Source organism: Myotis myotis, unplaced genomic scaffold (assembly GCF_014108235.1).
Source record: "Myotis myotis isolate mMyoMyo1 unplaced genomic scaffold, mMyoMyo1.p scaffold_m19_p_8, whole genome shotgun sequence".
Lineage (NCBI taxonomy): Eukaryota > Metazoa > Chordata > Mammalia > Chiroptera > Vespertilionidae > Myotis > Myotis myotis.
In genome coordinates, this window is record NW_023416390.1 from 13,428,082 (window position 1) to 13,455,653 (window position 27,572).

Here is a 27,572-nt window from a genome sequence, read left to right on the forward strand (position 1 = left end):
GCTTGCCAGGTGGAGGCGGGGATTGGAGGCCTGGACCTGCAGTTCCGCCGGAAGTGCCCGGGAGGCTGAGGCCGATCCTCTTCGGTCATCTCCGGTGCTTCAAGGGGCGGTTCCTGTGATCTTCAGGGAGGGGGGCGCGCCGAGGGACTCATTTAAGAAATGCCCTTTCTATTAGTTTATATCCCAACACAAAGAAAGACCCCCGGAAAATCTGTGGGCCGGTTAAGCCAGAGCCCCGGTTTTTATGTTGAGGAACGAGAAGGTTAACGTACTTTGACCTTTAACCTTGGCGGCGGAGGGAAACGCCTCCGTCTCTATATAAGGAGTTTTCCGGCTTTTGGCGGCCCTTTTTCCCCTCTTAGCGCTCGCTGGCCGTAGCCCGCGTCCCGCTTCCCTCTGCTGCCGCCCAGCTCCCGGGTCAGCCGACGCCATGGGCTTTGGAGACCTCAGAAGCCCGTCCGGCCTCCAGGTGCTCAACAACTACCTGGCGGACAAGAGCTACATCGAGGGGTGAGCGGAGCGCGGGGCGGGCCGGGTGCGCCCGGGACCACGTGGCGCGGCCTCCCCGCCGCCGGGGACAGGCAGCCGGGCCGCGGCCCTCCTCGGGGAGGGGCTCAGGGGGAAGAGGGTCCAAAAGCTGCTTTTATTTTTTTTTTATTTCCTAGCCCTTGCTGGATGTCACCCAGCTTTTTCCGCGTCTTTGCTCAGTGAATGCAAGCCCGTCGGTCTATATTCATAAAGACCGCAGCCTCTGAGGTCTAGCAAGTGTCAGGCATTGCCCAGGCTCCGCAGAACAGGTGGTTCCTTCCCTTAAGGAGCCCGTTTGCCTACAACTCGGACGCCGCCCAGGCGGCCCGGTGCCGGGGGGAGATGCCCCCGATGAGCTGACGGGCCGGCGCCTGTCCCCGCCGCGGCTGGGCCCCGGGAGCTGTGTGTCATGCCCTCTGCCCTCGCAGGTACGTGCCGTCCCAGGCAGACGTGGCCGTGTTCGAAGCCGTGTCCGGCCCGCCGCCCGCCGACCTGTGCCATGCGCTGCGCTGGTACAATCACATCAAGTCCTACGAGAAGGAGAAGGCCAGGTAAAGCCGCCGGTGTGTGCGCCTGGAGCGTTAGGTGTTCACGGGGCGGGGCGGACCGGACCCAGGCGCCTGGCCTTACGCTGGGGCCTGGTAAGCTCACTTCCTCGGTGACTTGGGGAAGAGGCTGCAGCCCTCCGTGCGCCCGGGTAGCCCGTGGACGGCAGCAGTTCAGCTTCTCCCCACGCTGCCCTGCCCAGGTGCCCGGGAGGAGGGAGGGGGGGGGACCCTCTCTGGGGTGAGAGGGTGGCTCCTGGGGTCGGGCCTGGGCCATTCTTGTGAATTCTCCCATTCTCCCTTCCTGTCTGAATTCTAGAGGTTACATCCGAACCTCCGCCGGCCAGGGTGGAAGTTTGGGGGCGTGGGCTCCAGTGTGAACTGAGCACACTTAATGGAACCTCAAAACAGAAACACTTGTCCTGAGAGGGGAAACCAGCGGTTCTCAACCTGTGGGTCGCGACCCCCTTGGGGGTGGAACGACCCTTTCACAGGGGTCGCCTGAGACCATCGGAAAACACATATATAATTACATATTGTTTCTGTGATTAGTCACTATGCTTTAATTATGTTCCATTTGTAACAATGAAAATACATCCTGCATATCAGATATTTACATGACGATTCATAACAGTAGCAAAATTACAGTTATGAAGTAGCAACGAAAATAATTTTATGGTTGGGGGTCACCACAACACGAGGAACTGTATTAAAGGGTCGCGGCATTAGGAAGGTTGAGAACCGCTGGGTAAACGCTGGTGAGTATGGGATGTGCGGCCTCACACGCGACCAGCGTTTGTTGGGAGAGGAGTTGCAGCTCAGGAAGCACTTAGCCTGGGAGCGTTCAGTGGGTCCTGCTGGTAAATAATGATGAAAGCAAGGCCTCCTGTGTTTTCTGAAAAAGAAGTTGTATCCCTCATATAGTTACACTCAATTATTATTATTATTTTAAGCCTGCCTGGAGTGAAGAAAGCTTTGGGCAAGTACGGCCCTGCTAACGTGGAAGACACCACGGGAAGCGGAGCTGCCGACAGCAAAGACGACGATGACGACATTGACCTCTTCGGGTCTGACGACGAGGAGGTATGGCACCGGTGGGTGTGAGCGCATCCTCGTGCTGAAGCACAGGCTCTGTAGCCTCCTTGCCTGGATTTGAATCCTGGCTTCACTGTATCGCCGTCTTTTAACAAAATTCTCACTGGTTACGTGATGAATAAAATCAAATCACCATCTTTCGGCTGAACGTAAGCTCATGATGGATTTGCTTTTTTTCTGATAAAGCTGGTATTTGTTGTGATGGCCTCCCTATCTCTAACCTGAGGAACAACCAACTTTGTGAAATATATTAAATATTTTCTTTACAGGAAAGCGAAGAAGCAAAGAGGCTAAGAGAAGAACGCCTTGCACAGTATGAATCAAAGAAAGCCAAAAGTAGGTCATTTTATAATTGTTTGTCTTCATTTCATAATAGTGTGAATACACTTCTTCAGAGATTAATCCCCAAAGTAATTTCCTCGTTTACTGACTAGGTCAGTATTTCAGAACTTTCTGTAGAACTTCCACAGCTACTGGTCTGCAGCTGTTCTCATGGTGGCAGTTGTGGCATTCCTCTGTGGGAAAGAAATTGTTACACGATTAAACACCTCTTTCTTAGCAAAACAGAAAGGGGGCATATGTGTGACAAACAGATGTATCCCATAGTTTTGTGTGGCTAAGGAGATGATTTTGAAAATCAAGATTTATTATGGTCCAGCTGGCGTGGCTCCGTGGTTGAGCATTGACCTATGAACCAGGAGGTCATGATTTGATTCCCAGTCAGGGCATATGCCCAGGTTGCAGGCTCAATCCCCACTATGGGACGTGCAGGAGGCAGCCGATCAATGGTTCTCTCTCATTATGGATGTTTCTACCTCTCTCTCCCTCTCCCTTCCTCTCTGAAATAAATAAAAACATATTTAAAAAAGAGATATGTGTCTGGACTAGGGTAAAAAAGACATAATTAATGCTGTTTCTTATTTTTTTTAGAACCTGCACTTGTTGCCAAGTCTTCCATCTTATTAGATGTGAAACCTTGGGATGATGAGACGGACATGGCAAAACTAGAGGAGTGTGTCAGGAGCATTCAGGCAGACGGCCTTGTCTGGGGCTCTTGTGAGTTCAGCCTTTCTTAATTGAAATTGGCATCTGAAATTTACATAATTTCAACCTTTGCCGATGAACAGAACTTCTCTAAGATTTTTCTTAATGTTCTTTTCAGCTAAACTGGTTCCAGTGGGGTATGGAATTAAAAAGCTTCAAATACAGTGTGTAGTGGAAGACGATAAAGTTGGAACAGACATGCTGGAGGAGCAGATCACTGCTTTTGAGGACTATGTGCAGTCCATGGACGTGGCTGCTTTCAACAAGATCTAAAATCCATCCTGAATCCGTGCCCTTAAATAAAAGCTTGAAAGAGAACCCTTGGTCTTGACTCTAATAGGAGGGTGGTACGGTTGTCCCTTATGAGGCTGGGGTGCTGAGCCCCCATGCCGCCCGAAGTTTGTGTTTAACTTGGTTCTCTCGCTCTTTTTTTTTTTTTTTTTCATTTTTATATGTATATATATATGATTTTAGAGAAACATCAACATGAAAGAGAAACATTGATCAGCTGCCCCACACTCTGATGGGATGGATCCCACGATCCAGGTATGTGGCCTGACCTGGAGTCAAAATGCTCAACTCACTAAGCCACACTGGCCAGGGCTAATGTTCTTAATACTTAAGTTCCTAGTATTCCTAGGGGATTGGTCCCAGGGCTTCCTTGGATACTTAAGTTCCTTATAAAATGGTGTAAGACAAGGCATGCCTTTGGCCTCCTGTATCCACAGATGCAAAACCCAGAGGTACAGAAGACTCTTTTAGATTCTGCATGTAAGTGGACCCACACAGTTCAAGCTCATGTTTATGGTTCACTATATTCATTCCATTTTGAGAAATTCAGTGACTATAATTCATAATATAAATTTGGATCAACATTAGTCCAAAAAAAAAAGAGAAACTACCTGTTACATACACTATATAGGTAGGTGTTTAGATTTTTATAAACTGATTTAAACGGACTTAATTTCAGTATAATTTCTGTACTCATTAGTGATGGCTTAAATTTTCATATTTGCTTTATTTTTAAGAGAAATCGGGAGCTAAAAATTTCAGTTGTGGAAATTTTGGGTTAAGAAATTAGCCTCAGCCAGGTCGGCATGGCTCAGTTCAGCTATGACAAATGAACCAGGAGGTCCTGGTTAGATAACCGTCAGGTCACATGCCCAGGTTGCAGGCTCAATCCCCAGATGGGCGTGCAGGAGGCAGCCAATGAATGATTTTCTCTCATCATTAATCTCCCTTCCTCTCTGAATTAAATATTAAAAAAAAAAAAATTAGCCCCAGCCCTAGCCAGTTTGGCTCGGTGAGAATGTCGGCCCTTGTGTAGAGTCTGATTCTGGTCAAGGGCACGAACCTCAGTTATAGGCTAGATCCCCTTACCTCCAGGGTGAGTTCATTGAATCGATGTTTCTCTCTCCCCAGACTTGTTCAAAAGTCTGGCTTGGGGGTTGCGGTGGGTAGTGACTAAGGACGTTGATTTTTTGGAAATCTGATTGAACCTATTGGGCTAGGACTTCATACTCAGGTTAGTGCTGCAGGGAATGTACTGAGATGAAGGCATTATGTTAGGTGATTGTCCAATTCTGGTAACAGTTCCATCTTAGTTAATTTGGGATGTATGTAACATTTGATTTTTTTTTTTTTACAGTTTTTGAAAGTAGAGCTTGGAATTGCTGACCTCTAAAGTCTGTAGACCAGTGGTTCTCAACCTTGGCTGCACATTAGAATCACCTGGGAATCTTTTTAAAATCCTGATTTCTGGGCCTCATCCTCCGGAAATTCTGTTTCTTTGTTACCAATGTTGTGGCCCCACCCCATAACAAAGAAACAGATTTTCCGGAGGATGAAGCCCAGAAATCAGGATTTTAAAAAGATTCCCAGGTGATTCTAATGTGCAGCCAAGGTTGAGAACCACTGTAGACCAAAGAGATTAAATGATTTGAAGTCAAAAGTTTCCTAGCAGACCCAGACAATGCTGTTCTTTTCCTCCCTCTCAATCTGGTTTTATGTGTGACTAACTTGAGTATGGAAAATTGTTTAAGTTCTAGAGAAAAATTATTTAATTGGCCATGTACATACTGATGATTGAAATCATCTTCACTAAGCAATTAAGTCCAACAGACCCACTCTAAAATCACGGGGCAGGCAAGGGGACGGGAAGAGATTGAAACCATGGACACAGTGAAGGCTTGGGGGGAGTAGGGGAGGGCATTAATGGGAGCGGAAGGGGACATCTGTAATACTTTAAACAATAAAGATAAGAAGCTGAAGCCTAGATTGTATTCTCCTTTCACCCTTCCATTTTTTTTTTTGCCCCAGTCCTCTTCCCTGCCTACCTCCCGTGCTCAAGAGTGAACTGCTTGTACCATTTTCTGGGGAATCTGATCATACCTGAGACGGTGTTTGGGCTGGAGAATGGCACTGGGGTTTAGTTTAGTTTAATCTTGTGCTCTATTCTGCAGGTGTGGTGAGAGGTGCCTTTAATGCAGTGATAAGCTATCTTCAAGGAGGTGGTGTGTGTGGAAAATTCCCAAGGCTGCAATTGCACAGAGCCCCAGGCTCCTGGGGGAGCCCGTTGGAGTTAGAACTGATGGAGAAGTGGGAGGGAGGATCATTTGGGGTCTATTTTGCACCTTTGGTGATGGGATTAGGAATCTATTTGGTGTAAGGAACTTAAACTTCCTTGCACATCTCCCTTCATCTAAGTTGGCAAAACCACACCCTGGTTAAATCCACTTTTCTGTCTCCTGCATATGTGCACTTATACAGCTGAACTTGGGGAAGCACAGCCACGTACGCCACCGGAATCGCTCTCAATTCGTGAATTAAATTCCAAGTGGGCTTCAGTGCTGGCGGGGATCAAACCACCTCACATTCCCTGAGGCTTTGTCTTCAAACCTCCTCCACAGGCACCCTGAGTTTCCCCACAAATCAGCTCTTGCCTAGTCAATATTCGCACCCCTTTACCCAAGACAACCACTGGGTGAAGACAGACACATACTTCGTGCTCTGTGTGAGCGGAATCAACCAGTATGCACGCGAGTCGGCTTCTTTTGTTCAACATAATGAACCTAATCCATAGTCCTGTATGTGTTCATAGTTTATTACTTTTTCTGTCTGAGTAGTAGTTCCTGTGTGACCATGTCACATGTATGTAACTTGCCTGTTAATGGACATTCAGATTATTTCCAATTGGGGGCTTATGTTTGTATAGATTTAAAAAAATAAAATCACTGGACACATTTTCAGGTTGTCAGTATCATGAGAGCCAGCAGAGGGCAGTCTTTCATTTTCTGGAGACACATCCTATGGATCCTGGAAATGCTGCTATGGAGATATGTATTAGTAACTAGTGAATAGCAGCTAAAAAACAATTTAGTCATTGACATATTCAGGGGATTGGTACTAAATAGCTTGACCAAAACATTAAGTTTTAACAAATAGTAATGGTAAACTAATGATCGAAAATTTGGTTAAAAATAAAAGGAATTTAAAAATTTAGTGAGTTGAAGCCACAGCTGTCTTGTAAATCTTAAAAAGGTAACAGATGAAATGTGACCAAAGTCTGACTCCACAGCCTTGAATGAGAAATATATTTAATAGTATCTTTTAATTTCATATTTTGCAAAATAGATAATACATTAACATAGTTCAAAATTCAAGAGGTTATATATGAAATCGCCCATCTTCTAGGCCTCCCGTTCACTTCCAAAAAAGCAACCAACATTACCAGGTTCTTAGGTCTTTCCAGAGCTAGGCGAGGCAAACTCGTTTGGACTAACTGCAGCATACAACCCAAACCGTGTGTATTTTGCATTTTGTCCATAGAAATAGGTATCTTGGAGTTCATCTGTATCTTGGATATTCATGTCAGTACATAAAAATCATCTCCGTTTTTAAGTTACATAACCCATTGTTTCATATCTTATGTAACCAGGCTATTTATTAGATTTTTAAATTGCTTTCAATTTTTTTGATATTTATGAGCAATGCTCACATTTGCATGTGAGCCAGGATACTGAATGAACTGTTTTTGAACCCATTATTTCAGAGGGCCTAAGTATATGTAGACAAAGATTTTTTTTTCCTGTTTGTCTTTGGAGTGGAAGACAGGAAAAATTAGAGGTCATCTCTTTTTGCATGCCCCATAGGTGATTACAATAACAAATCGTGTTATTGTGATCAGCATCCCCAGCGCAGGGCTGGGTAGAGTGTGGGAGGGAATTAAACATGATTCACTCAGCATCACTGTTAAGCTGCTATAAAAATACAAAGAATTGAAGAAAATTACTATGGGGAGGTGGTTCAAACACATAACAATTTTAAAAAGTATAAAAGTCATTTTGTGATTAAGCAAGCAATCCAAAAGTTCAGAAAGTCAGGGAAAGCTAGAATTAAGAAAACGTTTTTAGAGAAATTGGGGCTTAAACTGGATAGACTTTGATCAGTTTGTGAAAAAAGAGAAAGAATGTTTGAGAGAGAGAGAATGTTCCAGGAGGGTGTGAAAGGCAGAATGATAGATAGACATCTGGGAGGCAATTCAACCAGTTTGGCTGTGTTTTGCAGTGTGTGGAATTTTATAGGGTGGGGCCAGGTTGTAGAGGCATTTGTATTAGACGCTGGCTCATTCACGGGGAGCCAGAGAATGACAAAATAAAGACAGAGCTCTGATCCGGACATGGTGTGGATGGAAGCAGATACATAAAAGGACTGTTATAATCCTAAAGTAAATGGGAATGACTGCATGTGGCATATATACTCAGTGAAATATTCTATAAGCTTAATAGAATTACTTTTAAAAATAATGGACACTATAGCAACATGGAAAATGCTGGATTTTTCATTGACTATTTTTATCAAAGATAAGCTTATAGACAAAGACCCAAATACAAAAAGAATTGCATTTGTGTTTTGAGACATATGTATAATCTCCCCCGCACGCGCCCCCCCCCCCCGCCCCCGCAAAAAAAAAAAAAAAAAAAAAAAAAAAAGACAAATACAATTTGGCAATGGCAATTATTGTCCTTAGGATAAAAAGGTTAAAAAAAATACACGCCTCATATACATTGTCTAATTTGAACTTCATAATAACCCAAGGAGATAAACAAGGCAGACACTGTTATCACCATTTATAGATTAGAGGGAGTACTGAAAGACGACTTGCCTGATTACTCTAGTGAGAGGTCTTCAGAGTCCACTAATGTGTTGGTAATAGAATGGGGAAAGTTCTTCATCCCTGCTTTTATACAATTTAATCCCATTTCATCAGTGTAACCCTTGCTTCATACCCTCAGGGAGAGTGAGAAGGTATCACTTAAGGGTAAACTTAAATTGGAAATGGAGACTGGTAAACAGACATCCTCTCATTGCATGCCCTGTGTGATAATAGTTGCATTCAGGAAATATCCCAAATGAGTCTATCGTTTGGAATTTCATTGGCCTGAATAGTTTTCAGGAAAGTAAAAATCAAAGGAAGTGTCCATAGACTTATAAATATTCATTGCCCATATGTAAGCGTAGTGAAGAACTATGGATTGCTCTTCACGCCTGACATCAATTCCGAATCTCCCATCTTCACTTTGTCCCTATAAAATGGGACTATTGTCTTTTCTGAACACAGCCCCGTGTTTTCCAATCTCTGCACATTTGCTCTTGCTGTGCCATCCATCTAAAATAGCCTCTTTCCTCACCGCACTTTGTCAAATGGTAGTCATTTTTCAAAATGCACTTCAACTACCTCTTGCAAGAGGTCTTTTTTAAAAAAAATTCTGTTCCTTCCTGCCCCTTGCAGCCTCCCAGCACATTATTCTTTTGCAGTACTTATAAACTGTCTTGTTTTAAAGTTGTCTGTGTAGTTACCTGATTCTTCCTATGAAATTTTGATGTTCATTCAAGAGGAGAGGAGGAAGGAATCTAACATTTCCTAAGCAAGTTCCAATGTCAGAACATGCCAGGAATCTCACTGAGTAAGGATAACACTAGCTAATCTAGCTAATTTTTATCGGGAATTTATAGGGCTAAGTACCACTTTAAGTGCTTTTAGATGAAGCCCTGTAAATACCTGCATCAACTCATTTAATTTTCCCAATAGCCTTATGTGGCAGATACTATTGTTATACCCATTTCACAGATAAGGAAAACTGAGGTCTAGAAATATGAATTACTTTAGCCAAGCTCCCAGTGCTAGGATGTGTTGGAGCCATAATCCAAATCTAGATATTCAGCCTCCGGAGGCCTTGGGACTTGCCCTAGAGCTATTCCTAAGAGCTTCCTATCACTGAGGAGGAGGCAGGTCTGTCTCAATAAGTCTGTGCTCAAGTCCCTGAGCTTCCTGGGATTCTTTACCCTCCTGCCAACTCGGCACTGAGCTCCCTCGCTTCCTCTCCAAATTGCTGCAATGCCTGTCCAGCCTCCCACTTCTGTCTTTTTAGTCATTCATCCTACTCTTGGCTATTAGACCCCTAGTAAGCCTCATTGACCAGATTCCAACCACCGGGGAGGAGGTTTGGAGTACCCAGTCCTCGGTCTAAGTGTGGGTCCTTCTATTTTCCTCCTTGGATCTTCCCTCAGACTGAGAACAAAAAATTATTCTGCTGGAAAGTACCTGTACTGGTTACTGCTTTCTCCTAGTGAGTCCCAATCAACATTCCCACTGGCAGCTATTTTAAAAGCTACTAAACAGGGGAATTCTTAGCCTGGGGCCTAAGGCCTCCCTGATATTTTATTTAAAAGCATTTTTCTGTAGAAAGAACTCATAACTTTCATTAGATTCTTAAATGAATTCCTCTAAGACCTTTGTAAACCTTCCTTAAAGCATTTTTCTTTTTGGAAGCTCCACTCCTCACATCAGATATTGAAACATATTGAAATCCATGTTAAATACATTTTTAGATAATTATTAAATACTTCCTTTGACCAAGTGACATGAAGGTATATTTTATAGACATGTAATTAAGTATTTGTTTTTACTTTTTCAGTCTTCTTGTTGTATTCTAGATCCAATAATGTTTTTTAAGATCTCAAATATCGTCATAGGCCCTTGCAGAGCTCACAAGCCTGCAACACTGTACCCACTGAACCAAATTCAATAAATGGCTCTGCGTGGGCTCCTAACCCACTAAGGTTAGAAAGCCTTGAAATGTAACTTCCAGAAAGCCACCTGCTCCACTGATTTCCTCCTGCTCTTGGCTGCTTAATCCCTTTCCTGCTCCTCAACTCTTTCTCCCATATCCCTGAGTCTCCATTTGCTCAAAAAAGGATGAGACTAAGAAATTCTTTTTTTTCTTGGATCCTCCAGCTTCTCTCCTGATCCTGGGAACCCAGGACCTGTCCCTCAAGGGTCAAAGGGAACCCAGAGTGGAAAATCTCAAACCCTGGTGGTGGAGGGTCAAGGGTAAAGGCTGCACAAAGAGCCTTTCTCTCCCGGCCTTTCCTTAACCTACACTGCACAGGGCAGAAACCATGAGTTTGGGAATGATCAGGTTGAGGACAGGCTGAGCTATGCCACACATTTTGGTGGGATAATTTCCAAAGCCAGACCTGATTGTTCCATGGGGCTAACAATAAAGAACACAGCCAATAAATGACCTGATATTAGCATTTCCAAAACGAAGAGATGAAATAAAAAAGGATGTGAAGGGGGATAAGGACACGTAAGTAATACCTTAATAAAGAGTTTAAAAGGGTGTTAAATCAAGAAATAACATAGCCCCCCTAATAACTTTCAAAATAAAATTGAGAAATTATATATAATTAAGCCTATTTTTAAATTTGCAGTGAATAGCAGATTTTATACTCATAAAAGATGAGGATATCAGCAGGGACAAAAGATAGGAGCAGAATCTTTAGGGAACCTCAAAGGCAAGGACATAGAATTCCAATGTTTCTTTACCTAGATGCCATTTCTTTTCCTGGCTCTCCTATGGCCCTTATTACTATCTGCCTTGTTCTGTGATTGTTTTTATGCAACTTAAATCTCACTCTCTAAACTGTAAGTACCTTATGATTCTTGGCATTCTCAATGTCTATATACCATGGTTCTGGTATCTCTTCAATACCCACCGATTTGCTAAAGGAATAAATGAAAACAGGGCAGAATATTATTACAGTCTATAAGGCAACAGATTTTCATCTGACTTAAAGGTTGCTTTATTGGTGCTTATATAAAGATCATTATAGAAATAAAAGGCTTATATCTGCTTTAACCAATAAAATACTAGTACAAGGGAAGTGATACTGTGTTTGTGCAGGGCACAGCTTTTAGGAAGACTGGAAATGTCCACCTTGGTTTCTCAGAGCTCTAAATTGCCATTTAAGAAGTCTGGCTACCCTGAGGTGCCATGTGGGAGCAGCTGTGTGAAGAAGGGAGAGGGAGAAAAGAGAGGCGAGAGAGGGGGTAGGAGGGGAGAGAGGTTGAAGGGAGGGCAGGGATGGGGAGAGAAGAGGGAAGGGAAGAGAGCTGCTCAGCCAGCCACCAGCTGTTGGAAACCTCAGCCATTTGGGTATTCCCAGTCCAGCTGAGGCTCCAGACACTGTGAAGCAGAGAGGACCCTCTCTTCTGTGCTTTGTTTGAATTCCTGGCTCTGAATTGTGAGATGTAATACTACTAAATTGTTGTTTTAAGCAACTAGATTTGGGGGCAGTTTACGAAGCATTAATAACCAACTGGCTGGGTGGGGAGGGGACATCTGTAATACTTTCAACAATAAAGATAATTTATTAATAGCCAACTGGAAGAATGTTTTAAACTACTATAACCAACTATTAGTTTAATTCATAAATGTATATACAAAGGTTACATGAAATAAAGAAGTACACGTTGCATTTTAAGAATTTGTCTAATAGGTTAAATTAAAGTGAACTTAAGCAAATTTAATTTTCCATTTTTCAAATGAGTTGATCACATATTTAATATTAAGATTTAGGACTTAGAGAAAGTTATTAAGATTTTTAAAATAATAACTGATCTCACCTCCACAGTGGTCATTAATCCACTATGGTATAATTAGCAAGAATGACACATAATATAAGTGGCAGGCGAAAAAAAAATGGAGATCCTTCCTTAATTTTATATCCACACAAAAATGTGATGCTAACAAACTGACCAAAAACAACAACAAAAAGCTATGGTCAGCTCGGTATCTTGGAACCAAATAATCTGAAAGCATCTGTCAGGGGACCCACACGAAAGCCTTATGCTGATTTGTGGGAGAGAAGGATTTCACTGAGCTGTTTCCTGGAGACCCGACTTCTTGGTTTCAGAGCTCCTAAGCTGCTCGCCCACCGTGCCAGAGCAGCTGACTTCCCACAGCGTGTACTTTAGTATCTCAGCAACCGAGGCTCGAAAGCGCGCTTGGAACTTCTTACTAATTAGAACATAAAGGATGGGATTCAAGCAGCTATTGAGGAATGCCAAAGCGGTGGAGACGGGGAGGCCAGCTCGCAGCACCTGCTGGTAGTAGCCACCGTGGTGTATCGCGAGCTCCCAAATGTTAAACATGTGATAAGGAGTCCAGCAAATCAAAAAGGCCAGGACCAAAGCTAGGATGGTCAAGGAATACCTATTAGAGACCAGGATGCTTTGCTTCTTCACCTTTAAGATGAGACACAAATAGCAAATGCTCATTGTAAGTAAAGGGGTAAGGTACCCATTCACAAATTTCACCCAGGTCAGAACATGGTGCCTCTTCAAAGCGAGGTCAGAATCATGCTCGTGGAAATTGTGGTAGCAAACAATGTGGTCATTCACCTCCATGGTCTCCCGGAAGTATAGGGAAGGACCACCGATTAGAGAAGCCGAAAGCCACACGAGCACAGTAACAATCTGGGAGTTCCTTAGCGTGCGGTGCCGATGAGCTACGACAGGATGGACCAACTGGATGTAGCGGTCCAGGCTGATCACCGTCAGGAAAAAAACACTGGCAAACATGTTCAACTGGGCGATGAAGGAATTGGCCTTGCACAACCAGAGGCCAAAGGGCCAGTGGAAATTCATGGCCACATAGGCGATATAGAGGGGCAGGAAGAGAAGGAAAATGAAATCCGCCACGGCCAGATTGAGGAACCAGAAAGTGGTGACTGTCTTCTTCCACTTGAAACCCGTGAACCAAATGACAGTGGCATTTCCTGGAATGCCCAGAACAAATGCTAAACAGTACAACACCAGGGAGACCCAGTGAGCAACTTCCAGGGGGGCTTTCTCTTCCAAAGGAGACTCTGGGGAGGAATAGTCCAAGGAATACGAGTAGTTCTCAAGTTCTTCAAATGTTTCCTCTAGATCTTCCATCACCTCGAGAAGTGGAGAATGAGGAAATCAATAGCAGCAAATTAAATCACACACACACAAAAACAATTTTTAAAAGAACAAGACATGTTCAGTGAATAGGAACATAAGGATAAAAATATTTCATCTATGAACTGGAGAGAGTGTATTTCTTAGCAGTATTTGTGATTATACTCTAGATGTCCAAGTGTTGGTGGACCTCAGCTTCACTCTGATTATTCTCAAAGCTGTGAGAGTTCGTTTTTTTATAAAGTATTCAGTAAGGGCTAAGTTAAAATGACTGTACAGGTGCAAATCCTCTGTTCATAATGCTTTGCGGGGCTGCATTCAAGACATTTATTAGGTTACTAGAGGCCCGGTGCATGAAATTCATGCACTGGGGGACAGGGGGTCCTTCAGCCTGGCCTGTGCCCTCCCGCAGTCTGGGAACCCCATGATTGATCGCCCCACAGAGGGAGGCCCCGCCCACCGCCGCCACCTGGGTAGCCTGGGCCTCCCTCTGCAGGGCAATGGTGCTCCCCCACCACCACCACCACCAATCGCATCGCGCCTGCGTTAGCAGCAGCAGTCAGTGCTTAGTTGCCGTGGTGCCTGCAGTGGTGGTAGTCAGTGCTGGATCGCCGCGGTGCCGGGACCCAGGACTGACTTCCGCTGCACGCACAACCTGGCATTCAGTCATCCGTTTGGTCGTTTTGGACGTTACAGACCCTGGCTCTTTATATATTACGATTCCTAGGCACGTATTATTTATGGAAGATGCAAAAAAAAAAAAAAAAAAAATCCCCACCAAAAACTAGGTTAATACTTATGTGGTGATGACTTCAAAATCCCTGTTAGTAACATGACTTCTTAAGTTCTAGACAGAGTTTCAACTGCTTTCTCAACCCATCCATCCAGATGCATAAACAAGCACTAGGGACTTTTAACCACTATGTTGCACCCATGGATCTTATGTTTGTGGACGCAAACATGTTCATCAGTATCATATCAATATGGAAAGCTTTTCAACCAAAAGGAGTCTTTTGGAGTAAACTTGTCTCTGGACATTTAATTTCTCCATTAATTGCCTATAGAGTACAATTAAGCTTTACTAAATTTTTATTTTACTAAAATTCCTTTGAATGAATTTCAATTAATTCCTTTCTACCTTTACAACAAAGATTTGATTTATTAATTGGTCGTATTTTGTTTCTTTTTGTCCATACCAAATTTTATCTATTGTAATTTTGCCCAAAGTAAAGGTGTTTTGTTTTTGTTTTTTCCTTGCAAGGCCCATTTTCCTGGGTTGAGACTTAAATGTCAATATTTCAATCAAAACAAAGTTTACTGGGTACAATTTTAGCATTATCCATTTTATTTTGTGTTATTTCTATTAGCATTCAAAATCAAATAGAAAAACAATTAATAGCTGTATTCATTTCATGGAGCTACCATCATTAATGAGGCAAATATGTAAGATTACAGCAGGGTTAGAAATGAAGAGTGAAAACATCTTGTGTTGCTTGCGCACTGGCATCTCACTCTCAATGACTAACTCTGGATTCATCATCCTACCTAAAATCATTCGAGGAACTTAGCAGGGCATAATTAAAAAACTAATGCAATTCGTTAGCGTCTTCCCAAACCAAGACCCAGCCAACTTCTCTTTTATTTCTCAATATTCAGCTCACATGCCACCTTTTCTTGGGAACATTTCTGATAGTAGCTTCCCCCTGATAATTATAACTTTTACTACAAATAATAGTCAATGTTATTGTGAATTTACTAAGCACCAGGCAAAAAAAATTTGATCATCCAAAGACTCTTATACAGTAGGTAAGTACTATTATTATTTGTGTTTATGCGAAAGGATACTGAAGCTAGGAGAAGCACAGTGACTTGCCCAGGATCATGCAACCTATAATTGGAGAATCGGCATCTAAACTCAGATCTGTTGAACCCAGAGCCCAAGCTCTTAACCACTACAACATTCCCTTCCCTGTCATCCTATTCTTAACATATTTGATACACTATTATCATTTATTTAACTTTAATTTTTGCCCTACCAAACTGTGAACCCCTTGGAAACAACATCATCTGTATACCCCCACAGTGCCTAATAAAAGTCTTCTCATATCACAGGTGCTTAACATGTGCTTAAGACATAATTGGCTCTCTATAAATCCTGTTTAGAACCAATGGAATTTTAAAGACTTGGGTTAGAGTTTGTGAGTTCACCTCACAACGTTGCTGCCAGAATCTCTCTGGCTGTGATCCACAGCTCTATCCCCAGGATCTCAGCTGTTCCTTAACATTAAGTTCTTTCCTTCACGTGTCCTACCTACTCCCGTGAGCAAGACTTGGCGTCTTTCTTGCTGCCCTATTCTTTCAGGCCTGAGGTCTTACTCCACTCTCCCTGCTCCTTCTGATGGCTGGCCCCCTCCAGTGTCAAATCATTTCTAGCCTAGTCTCCAAGTACATGTCCTGTTTTTCTGCCTGTATATTAGGACACCCTTACCTTCCTGGTGCTTAGGACCTGTATTTAGGCTATTAGCAATTCTACACCAAATGGCCCCGGTGGTGGACTAAACCACCTTATCAAACCCCAAGCATTGAGTAGAAGAAACCTCATTCCCCAAGCATGGACAAGCCCGTGGGAAACCCCTAATTGCACACAACCACTATTCTCACCATAAGCCAGGAGCCTTCCACCTCCAATGTCATTACTGACCCAAATGATCACAGGGTCTGTTGAAGGACACCACCACCCCTCTTCACAATTCTCTTGGGGTGAGGCAGTACCTTGAGGATGAGGGATCTATCTGAACAGAATCTCTTCAAATAGAAAACTGTGTGAGAAAGGTTCTTAATCTTCTGGAAGGCAGATATGCTGACTAGGTGCCAAGCCCAGTTCAGACGAGGGGAAAGGCCTTCAAGAGGAGCTGGAGGCTGCCCAGCTGAATTGTTCGTGGGAAATATAAGCTTGGCGCTCCCCCACCACTTAGAGCAGATGTTTTTGTGTGGAGGTGATGCTAAAGGTAGGGGTGAGATGGAGAAAAGTGCAAAGTAAGGCAGAATTTAACACCTGTCCCACCCAGGTGAGGGAGCTAGTCATGTGGATATTTTCAGGCAAGTTTTCAAGGCAGAGGAAACAGCCAGTGCATTTCAGGAACACTCTTTTTTAACCAATGAGACAGAATATGGGAGTTTTTGCAATTGACTATGGTTGGCTGGTATGTCGCCTGCTTTATAAGAAAAGGAGGGGCAGATCTTGAGTTGTGATGATACTGGAGCTATCCTGTGTTGGCAGAGTTAAGGTCCTCTGCCCTTTATTTCATTATCTAAATGCCCCAGGAGCAGGTGGTGGCTGTAATGGGCGCAGTAGTCCAGATCCGGAGATAATGGGGTTTGGGTGAACCGAAGAGCAGTGGACTTGCTTTCAGCGAACGGCAGATTCTCAGTTCTAGCCAACTGTTTCCATGTGGAAAATGAGCACTTAGTGTTGCCAGAGTTTTTGAAGACTCGCTGAATATTTATATTTTTAATGTGAAAAGTTTCCAAATTCTAAATTACTGTTTTAAACAAAATAGCTATGGGCCACATTCAGTCCAGCTGCAAGTTTGTGACCCTTGGGGCAGGCAAATTTGTAAAAGTTCTGAGCTTTGTAAAGGGGAAATCTACACATTAAAACAGAAATAGCCCCACCGAGTAGCTCAGTTGGTTAGAGTGTCACTCTGATACACCAAGGTTACAGTTCGATGCCCGGTCAGGGCACAGAAGAATCAACCAGTGATTGCATAAATAAATGTGACAGCAAATCAATGTTTCTCTCTCTCTCTCTCATAAAAATATCCTCTGGTGCCCTGACCGGTTTGGCTCAGTGGATAGAGCATCAGCCTGCGGATTGAAGGGTCCCAGGCTCAATTCCAGTCAAGGGCATGTATCTTGGTTGCAGGCACATCCCCAGTGGAGGGTGTGCAGGAGGCAACTGGTCGATGTTTCTCTCTCATCGATGTTTCTAACTCTATCCCTCTCCCTTCCTCTCTGTAAAAAATCAATAAAATATATTTTTAAAAACTAATATCCTCTGGTGATTAAAAAAGTAACACAATACATATGAGAATGCAAATGGTGTGAAAATGCAATCTCAAAATAATATCTGCAACCTCAAAGTAAAAATATGATCTACAAAAGAACTTACCACCTTGTGCATTCCTGCCAATTTAAATTTAAGGCCTAAACTTAAAGAGATTTGTTTTCAAACTTTTAAAAATTGATATTTTGCTGTATCATTAATCATGTCATGTTATACTTACCTGTTCATTCTTAGTGAGATAAGAAAGGGCAAAAAGAGGTTCAGAAAGAAAATATAGGGGAGATCTACTCAGTTTAACCATGTGGCACATGCAATGTGTTTTGGAGAAGTGATGGGGGGATGGGAGTGCAGACTCAGGTGAAACTGGGGGGGTTTCTGGGCAATGGAAAGGAGCCTTGTTGGGTAGTAACTGGAAGGAGGATGGATAGCAGCCAAAGTAGGTAGGTCTTTAAATGCAGACTCGAAGGAAACACTGTCATTTATTTATTTAAGATATTTACTTAAAATACGTTTTTAAAAGATTTTAGAAAGAGAGGGAGAGGAATAGAGAGAGAGATCAATTAGCTGCTTCCTGCATGCCCCCTTCCGGGATTGAGCCTGCAATCCGGGCATAGGTCCTAACCGGGAATTGAACCTGCAAACTCTTGGCTCATTGGTCGACATTCAACCACTGACCCACACCGGCTAGGCCCATTGTCATTTATTAAACAGTCAAACCGTGTTGGCTGGCAGTGACTTTCCATTGAGATATTGTATGGTTTTATCAATTTGGAAGCACTTGGAGAAACACAGTAACAATGCCAGGATGCAGTTTTTAGACTTGACTAAAGAGAAAATAGCTACTGTATTTGTCTTAAACCATATGTGCTGCTGAAAGGCAAATAAATAATTCTGACTGAAATAAAGACTAATAAAGTCTACATGATCATAAAATCTTTTGAGTGGCCACTTCAGTAAGTGGCAGGCTGCAATGTGGACATGAATATATGCAGATCCGCCCAAGACTGTTAGGAATGTGTAAGACATGCTTGGGGTGGAGCAAAGTTCAGAGAAGCATCCCTGAAATCTGTAGTTTTGGCTTCTAAAGAATGTGAAGAGGCATATTTACTGCAGGGATTCGGCTGCAGTGAGGACCCAAGTTTTCACTTTCCTGGGCAGCATTTACCCAGATGCTCAAGTGGCAAATGTCTAGTTCTGGAGCACAGAATTGCTTATTGAATTAAACAAATTGGTTTCGGATCCATTCTGGTTTACTGGATGGTAAAGCTGAAACTCTTTTCTGAGTAAATAGATTTCAGTGCAAGAGTTCTGGCAGAAAGTGTAGTGATAAATAGTCTAAGAAATCCAGATGACTTGGGGAAAGGACATCTGGTAGAAATGTGTATCATTAAACTTTTCAATGTGGTTTTAAACGAGGCTTGGCTTTAGAGGGAGGCATTTTGTTTATCTACCTTGACGAACACAAAGATGCCTTCTGGCAGAACATTTGGTGAGTGCAGAGAGGTTTAATTTAGTTCCATAATGTTGAGTCAGATAGGTTTCCAGGGACCACTGCTAAAATGTATACCTAACAGAATCTTAAGAAAACTTAGGCTTTAATCTACTTTGAACAGAGAAGGAGTCAATGTGATTGACCTTTGGGTATGTGGATTGCCTGTGCAAGGTTCCCCCCAGACACACTGGTAAAAAAAAAAAAAAAAAAAAAGACTCAAGAGCTGAATGTGTTTCCTGTGAAAACCATAAGGGTCCTTGAGGGAACATGTATTTTGCTTCTGATTGATGACAGGAATGAGTTGAATGAATCAGTGGACATGAGAGAGAAACTCTCTGGTGAAAACCACAGATCCATGACCCAGAAAACATATGTGGTGAGCAAACTTAATTTCTCAAGGGCTGTCTTCTTAGGGAAGAGACAGTTTTTGAAAAGTATGTGTGTGTGTGTGTGTGTGTGTGTGTGTGTGTGTGTGTGTGTATATATATATATATATATATATATATATATATATGGCATAAGGATTATTTTTGAGGCATTGTTCAGTGTTTTCCACTAGCTATCAAATATAAACTGTATACCACACTCCAGATTGCACTCAGTATGTTTGGCACCAGTAGAAGGTTTGTCGGTCCTCTGGGTGAACAATCTCAGCTTGGAAGGTGTTGAGGCATAGCAGTGTTTTATAAAGATGCCAAGGGAAGCCAAGGAGGTTTAAATGGAAACTGGAGGTTGGGTGTGATACTGACAGCTATTGCTGGTTCGTAAGAGGTAGAGAACAGTGATTATAGATTGTACCCTCTAACCCCAACCCAAGGCATAGCCTATTCTTTAATAGAGGAGTATGTTGCCTAACTGTAGCTCCCATGTCCTTTATTGCTTAATGTCAGACATTAAAACAAATGACAATATTCCTTGGCATATTAGGATGAATGGAAACTTTTTGGTTTGGCTGGAAAAGAGACAACAAGAAAGGGGAGTGTTCTGGTAATGAATCCTTTGAATATCATGCTTCAGCATTTGGATTTTACTCCATTGCCAGTTGGGAGCAAATAAAAAGGTTTGTAGGAGGGAGTGACATCATCAATCTTTGTTTTTGTAAATATCATCTGGTGGCAGTTTGGGAGGATGTTGTCACAACTGAAGTCAAAGATGGAAGGGCCCTAGGCAGTGAGAGTGAGAATGGAAATGAGGGATATTTGAGAGACATTCACTTAGGAAATTAACAGAAGTTTTCAGGAAGCTTAGCTGAACGAAGTATATCCTTCACAATAACTTCTTTATTGGGTTGGCATTGAAAATCAACCTCAAATAGAAAAGCTAATTAATTTTAGACATACAATTGTCTTATTCACTTTTAAAGGCAGCGAGGTTGGGAGTTTTTCCTTTACGAACAAAAAGTGAGAACAACTGAATCCAGTGGAAATGAAATGATACCTATTTTCACTCTACTGGGATCAAGGTCTTTTCATAAAAGGCACTTGAAGGCTGACCATGCTTCACTTGGACAGTTTAAGAAGACACAGCACGTATCTGAAGAGTCCACGCCTAGTTAAGCTCCAGCTGTACTAATGCTCCACCCAGCTATTAGTGTCCCCACTTGTACAATTGGGGTGACTGTTGATTGCTGGGAGAAAACAGAGTGAATGATTAACCTTGGGCCAGGGAGAAACTTTTAGGCTTTATTCCTTTTCAAGACTGTAAGATAATAAACACAGGTATACTTTAAGTATCAGGGAAGAAAGTGGTGTATGGACTCTGGAATCAGAATGCTTGCCTTCAAATCCCAGTCTTCTGCTCTTCCTGGCTGTGGAATCTTAGACAAACCACTTACTACCTCAAAATCTCTGTTTCCTAAAAATAGTAATAGTACTATTACTACTGTAATATGGGAATAGTAGTAGTACGAAGTCATAGAGTTACTGTGATGATCACATAAGGAAATCCTCAAAAAGTGGTGGTCAGCTCAATAATTGCAGCTACCGCCCTAGTTGGTGTGGCTCAGTTGGTTAAGCATTGTCCCATGCACTGAGAGGTCACGGGTTCTCACGGATTCGGTTCCCAGTCAGGGCACAGGCTGATTTGATCCCCAGAAGGGGTGTGCAGGAGGCAGCTAATTGATGTTTCTCTCAGATTGATGTTTCTCTTCCTCTCTCCTCCTCCCTCTCTCTAAAATCAATTAAAAAAAATATGCCTGCCTTCTGAAGGTGTTTGAGTTGGGGGACCCCTGTGCCCAGCCCCCAAATGCCATTATTATTCCCATATCTGGCCAAGGCTGGTGAGAAAATAGAATACTGCATTATATTTCTCTTACTTCTCTCTTTTATTTATTCTCCCTCCCCCCCCCCGCCCCCCGCCCCCGGAAATCTACAGCATCTTCCTATTTTTAAAAAATATATTTTTTATTGATTTCAGAGAGGAAAGGAGAGGGAAAGACATCAATGATGAGAAAGAACCATTAATTGGCTGCCTTCTGCATGCTCTCCACTGGGGATCAAGCCCACAACCCAGGCATGTCCCCTTAGACTGGAATTGAACCGGGACCCTTCAGTCCACAGGCTGATGCTCTATCCACTGAGCCAAACTGGCTAGGACTACTTCTCTCTTTTAAAAGAGCAATTTACTCACCTTTGAAGGATATAGTCTAACCTTGTCCAGGTAGTTCAGTTGGTTGGAGCGTTGTCCCAATACACCAAGGTTGCGGGTTCAATCCTAGGTCAGGGCACATACAAGAATCAACCAATGAATGCATAAATAAGTGAAACAACAAATTCATCTCTCTCTCTCTCTCAAATCAATAAATGAAATAGTAATTTCATCTTTAAAAAAATAAAGGATATAATCTAGGTCATTATCTCACTCCTCTCCAAAGTCTGGGGAAGAACCACCATCATTGACGATATATTTCAAAGCCTTGCTTATCGCAACAAGAAACCCCCAAATCAGTATTTCCTTGAAAAAGGATTTCTATGTGATGGGTAATTTTTTAGCAGGAGGAATGTGGGCACTGAATTTGAAAACCTTGATGGCACAGGACTTCTGGAACTTTATTTTTATGGGGAATGACTTGATAGCTACTGGAGATCTCAATTTATATTTTTGATCTTTTCATTCCAACAATCAAAATTAAAGAGTTAATCCTTTTCAATGGCCTCTGGGCAGTGTTATGACTCCTAAAGAACTGACTTTGGAAGCAGCAGACACAACAGGGTCCCTAACAGTTCACAAAACATCTCATAGATAGATACCACCGTGGCTTAAATATTGTTTTAAAAGTTGACCATGACTATGTTTGTGTAAGTCTAGAATCCTTACCATGACCTGAAATCTCTGCAGTCAGAGATATGCTTCAGAAAAGTCAGGGGCACAGAGTGGAAGTTTGTGCCTCTATCACAATATACCTTTGTTTTCTATTTCATCATTACTTGGCACTAAAGATGTTTTGGTTCTCAATCACACATTGTCAGTGACATTTACAGAAGTCTCGGGGCAAGGTATTTCCTTTCTTAAAGAGAAGGCTCTTGTTCTAAAGGAAAAGGAACAATAGTCAAGGAACTTACAGATCATATTGAAGTTATAGGCACCTCACAAAACAATACTGTTCATCATTCAAAGAAGTAGTAAGTGAACTTGGTGAGGGGGCAGATGGGAAACTTGTTTTGATAGCAACAGTAATGTTTATTCAACAGGACAGCAAAAAAAAAAAAAAAAAAGTAGAGGGAGGCGGGAAAAGCAACATTTCTAAAACTTCCTCCCATTCATACAAGATTGTGCCTGAAAATATCGTTGCCTTTTTTCTCCCCTAGGAGGAGATAGGAGGGAGTACAGGATGAAATGTAGAAGTGAAAAATAAAGTTAAACCAAGTTGAAAGGTAATAATCAAACAATTGGGCCCCAGAATTATCACTGTGATAGTTTAGAAGACAGACATCATTAACACTTTTAGTTATTTTATGGTAATGAAAACAAAGGGAGCCACCTCAGCCCTCCACTTTGTCGTGGTCAGTCTATATTTGGACTAGCTTGTTGAGGTCTGCAAAACTGATTTTGAGAAGACCACTGGAAAACTAAAGCAGTGAAAAAGACAGGAGTAAAGAGACTGCAGGAACTTGAGATGATGGCTTTGTTGGAATGGTTAAAGAAATCAGTGAAAAAGGAAGACTTAAGGAGTCTGATAGCCATTTTCAGACACTTGAAGATAAGGAAAAAGTAAGGTGTTTATTCTGTGTTTTTCCAGTGTTGGAGCTAGGGCCAAAAATGTTGGCCTAATACCCAGGAAAATGTTGGCTTATTAGAAGCAAGAACTGATCAAATTAGAGAATGTTAAAAACCTACAGCACAACAAACCAAACAGACAGATTGCATTGCGTGGGCTCTATGGGGGTTCAGGCACTGAATGGTTGCTGAATGGGGATACTACAGAAGGCAGTGATGCATGTGTGAACGGGACCTTTAACGTCATCCTTTAGGGACAAGAATCTGTGACAACAGATATTATTTTTGAGTCCTTATTCTCTACTGATTAGAAAACTGAAGGTGAGGAAAATTAAAGAACTTGCAAAGGCCACTTAGTTGGCAAGTTGACATGGTTAGAATTCTTATCCAAATTTCTAAACACTCAGGTTCTTAACTGCTTTAAGCACCCAAAGCACAGAAATCCTCTCTGATGCTGATGTAGAGAATACTTCTACTGTGTGTTTCCCCCCTAGAGCTGTCCCTGTGGCTTAATGAAGAAAAACCTGAAACAAAAACAATGAACCACTCTTCCCTGCAAATGAGGGTGACTAGATAGGAGAGAGCTGAGAATCGTCTAGGAAAGAAAGCTACTTGGTTCTTTCTTTGACTCTTCCTCACCACTCCTCACCTCCAGGCCTAGGGGAGCCAGCATTTGAGAACAGTTTTGGACGTTGTGCTCCTGTCACACCTGTGTCAGAGGCCCACACTCACCCGAATCTCTGCTACCCCTGGGGCTGGCTCTGACTCTCCTGCTAAAGTCACGGCAAAATGTGGGAAAGTGAAGAACCACATTGCCAGGCCAGGAACCTGAACCAGCTTCCATCTTGCCCACAGCAGCTGGATGCTGAAGATGTTCAGGCGCATGAATAGCCTTTACTGCCCCACAGCAGGTTAAACCCCAAGTCTCCTTTTGGTCTCTCGTGATGAACTCGACCGAATATGAGCCTACAGGCCTGCATTTGACCAAGCACCTCTCCTTTCCTCCCGGAACCCACTGTGGCTTCTTGGCCTTCGAAGGGCAAGGGTAGTTTCAAATAGTGTATATCCAGGTCCTGGCTTAACCCTTCAGGCACAGGACACGGATGAGACTGAAGAAAATAAAAGAAGTGAAAGAAAACTTGTAACTCAGTTTCTAGTTTCGGTCAAAGCCCTTCAATCAAACCCCACTGTGAGGCCCTCAGGACTCTGGGTTCATTATGGGGAAAGTGTCCTTTAGTGGTTGGCATGACCCACTGTCACATCTTGAGATTTCCCCCATGCTTTTCAGTGTCAGTTTCTTATTAAAATAAAATAAATGAGCCCTGGCCAGGTAGCCCAATTGGTTAGAGCATCGTCCCAATGTGCCAAGGTTGTGGGTTCAATCCCAGGTCAGGGCACATACAGGAGGCACCAAAAGTGCATAAATGGGTGGAACAACAAATCGATGCTTCTCTCTCTCTCTCTCTCTCTCTCTCTCTCTCTCTCTCTCTCCTTTTCTCTCTCTCAAATCAATAAATAAAAATTTAAGAACAAAACAAAATGAGCTATTTTATCTCAGGATACTACTGTGGGCAGTTTGTGGCCCATCTCTGAAAATCTGAACACCTCACTCTACACATTCAGGAATTCCTTTACAATTTTCCCAGCCGTGGGAATATTTTCTTGTTAGTTTCCCCCTTGGTCCACCCAAAAGTTCAGATCGCATGACATAGGACCAAGATTAGGGTGAGGCAAGTGAGGTTGGGTCATGCAAATAGTCTGATCCTGACTTCATTGAAGATTTTGATCTATTGTTCAGCATGGATTTCTTTTGCATTAAGTGTGATTTCTAAGCGTTTGGGCACCTGTGAAAATTTTGCCTTGATCACCTCACCCTAGTTCTCCACCTGCCATGACACTTGACCCATTTAAGTCCATGGGTACTAGGTAGCCTGGTATGTTGAGAGCTTGTTTGGAGGTTCTAGCAGGGGAGCACAGCTACTCGTATACTCTTGACTGAAGACCGGTGCTCTCCTGGGAGGGGGGGGGAGGAAGGTCGTCCTCTTCTACCGAGCACGCAGCTTCAGGAGGGACGCACATGGATTGGTGAGGGAGGAGGGGGACACCTGCCTAGCCAGCCAGATCAGCCAAATCAACCCTGGTGATCAATGGGGTGACAGATGTCGCAGCCAGATCGCCCTCACATTCTAGCCTGGTATGTTGAAAGGAAATTGGACCTCAGGAGAGGTGGTTCTAAGTTTTAGCTCTGAATGTCATTAGCTGCATGACTTTGGATGAGTCACCTTCCCACGTGGGACCCCAGGTGCCTCATCTGGAAAAGACAGATTGACGTGCAGTTTTGCATTTATGAGAAGCTCAAGTGTGACAGGTCAATGTATTCTAGCTCTTTTACTACTCTCTGTGCCTCCGAGTAGCACTAAATCCAGTACTTTGCACAGAGTGGGCATTCAAAAAATGTCTTCTAGTAGTATTATTACTTTTTGCACATTGGACCCAAAATATGGACCAAGGTCCAAAACAAAAGGTCTACACAGATTAAAAACATTCTGCAAATGAAAACAAAACCTCCCCAAACAAGAATATTGTCCCTCCCTCATTCCTCCCTGAAAAAAGAATGAATTTTAGGTCATTGCTCTATCTAATTCATTTAAGTATGGCTGCTCCCCCCCCGCCCCCGCCACCCCCCAAATATATTCTATTCAAATAGTTCAGGTTATGAGCGAACCGGACTTGTGTAATCACTCAGTCCTCTGGGATTTCTTTTCATTTAAAGATACCAGTACCACCCTAATGAGTCACATTTCATAAAATGTAACATCTGTGAGAAAAGGTTATAAACATGCAGCAGTGCCCAAAAAACAGCTGTAGAGCTGCAGAAGCAACAGGATCTCCACTTCTTAACTAGTTCTTCTTATTGAAGTCTGCGTAACTAGAAAGTAGGGGGAGAGAACATTTGTGCATATAGCTCAAACCCCTCTTATTTTCTCCTCTTCCTTCCTTGACTATCAAAGAAAGGGAGGGAGGGAGGAAGAGAGTAAGAGGAGGGAGAAAGACAAGGAAGAAGGAAGGGGGGAGCAAAAGATACTAGTTCCATGGTGAAACACATGACTATATTTTGAGAGCTCTTTTCTTTATACTGTAAGCTCATTTTCACTTTTGCCATCTTTTCCATTTACTTACTCTCTGACCAGAGGTAAAAATTCAAGGAAAGAACCACTTCTGAGACCCCTTAACTATATTATTTTGCAAATTGGTTCTGGGCACAGTATGTTTGCAGTAAATAATGTTAATTTATTTAATATCTCTGTTTCATATTTGATACCATGCAACCTTGTCTCAGAAATGGAGGTCTGGTACTTGAGGAAAAGAAAAGTGACTTCTAAAGGTCACTAAAGTACGGTGGTTTATAAGAAAGAATGGATGTAGGCATGTGTCTGTACTGTCCCGATGGTCCCAGTATTTTGAATAAGTCAAAGCCAAGGGTTTCTCCAGGTATTCAAGTCCAAGAAAGTAATCAGAAAATATCTTGGCACCTGTACAAGTAATACAATATTCCTTCACTGAAGCACAGTTGCAAGCAGTTTCGTTCCTGATAGGACACTTGGAAGGAACTCAGTGACAATCCACTTGATACAATAAAATTTCTTTTTTAAAAATTCTACTTTTAAAGTTCCTATAGCTTTTCTGCTTTTCACAGAGTTTTCTCTAACAAGGCAAAGTCAGACAAACCATTTTGATCTAAAGTCTGATTCCCCGAAACGGTGTTCAATAACTTCTGACTAGTTATTAAAAAGCAAAAAAGCTTGGCAATTCTAAGCTCATCTTTAAAACCACCTAAGAAGAGTCAGATTAATAGTAAACACAGACATCTTGAATTGAAGACACTTTAGTTTAGCTTGCTTTCAAGATAATGTTTTGAAGGTTCTGAAAAGAGAAATTCACAATAGCCAGTCTAAGACTTCTAAAAAAAATCCAATTTTCCCGTACTGACCTGGAGAATGGGATGGGAAGGCAGTGTCCAGAGGATTCTTCAGAAATTACCTGTCTTCGGCCACTTCAAAAGTCACTTGTTAAGCAACACTTGCACTGAACTCTATGCCAGTTACAGTACTAAGCACATCATCTTCTCCGACAGGTTTTCCTAGCTGATGATATGCTTAAGCAACAGTTACAGGCCCTGAATTATTTTGCTAAAATGGATTTGGTAGGCCTATATTAAAGAGATTCGTAATAAGGACTAACGGCTTATTCAGTGCCCTTTAACCATCCATGCATGAGAAGAAAGTCAATGTGATT

The 27,572-nt window shown here is 42.5% G+C and overlaps 2 protein-coding genes and 2 non-coding genes across 14 annotated transcripts in view; 3 read left to right on the forward strand and 1 right to left on the reverse strand.

Annotated features, from left to right (window-relative positions):
* Positions 1-331: 331 nt before the first annotated feature.
* EEF1B2 (eukaryotic translation elongation factor 1 beta 2) lies at positions 332-3,530 on the forward strand. The gene is made up of 6 exons (XM_036318863.1): positions 332-510; positions 957-1,079; positions 2,027-2,156; positions 2,438-2,504; positions 3,099-3,224; positions 3,331-3,530. Exons 1-6 carry the CDS (start codon positions 431-433, stop codon positions 3,483-3,485), a joined length of 681 nt encoding a protein of 226 aa, XP_036174756.1. The 5' UTR covers positions 332-430; the 3' UTR covers positions 3,486-3,530.
* On the forward strand, positions 2,272-2,357 carry LOC118662327. Its single transcript, XR_004969710.1, has one exon. It is a non-coding gene; the product is annotated as a small nucleolar RNA SNORD51 (small nucleolar RNA).
* The window catches only part of GPR1 (G protein-coupled receptor 1), a 54,876-nt gene continuing 29,788 nt past the window's right edge, over positions 2,485-27,572 (reverse strand). For 6 of the 11 annotated variants that reach the window (XM_036318855.1, XM_036318858.1, XM_036318853.1 and 3 more), the window contains 2 exons: positions 21,690-21,773; positions 8,210-13,500 (listed from right to left, as the gene is read on the reverse strand). In XM_036318855.1, coding sequence (XP_036174748.1) covers positions 12,433-13,497 — 1,065 coding nt within the window. In that variant the 5' untranslated portion in view covers positions 13,498-13,500; positions 21,690-21,773 and the 3' untranslated portion in view covers positions 8,210-12,432. Of the gene's footprint in view, positions 2,684-8,209; positions 13,501-16,275; positions 17,225-21,689; positions 21,774-22,376; positions 22,588-27,572 lie in introns of those variants that run through there. The other 5 variants (XM_036318861.1, XM_036318860.1, XM_036318857.1 and 2 more) reach the window with 4 other exon arrangements.
* Positions 2,631-2,763, forward strand: LOC118662333. The gene has a single exon (XR_004969715.1). It is a non-coding gene; the product is annotated as a small nucleolar RNA SNORA41 (small nucleolar RNA).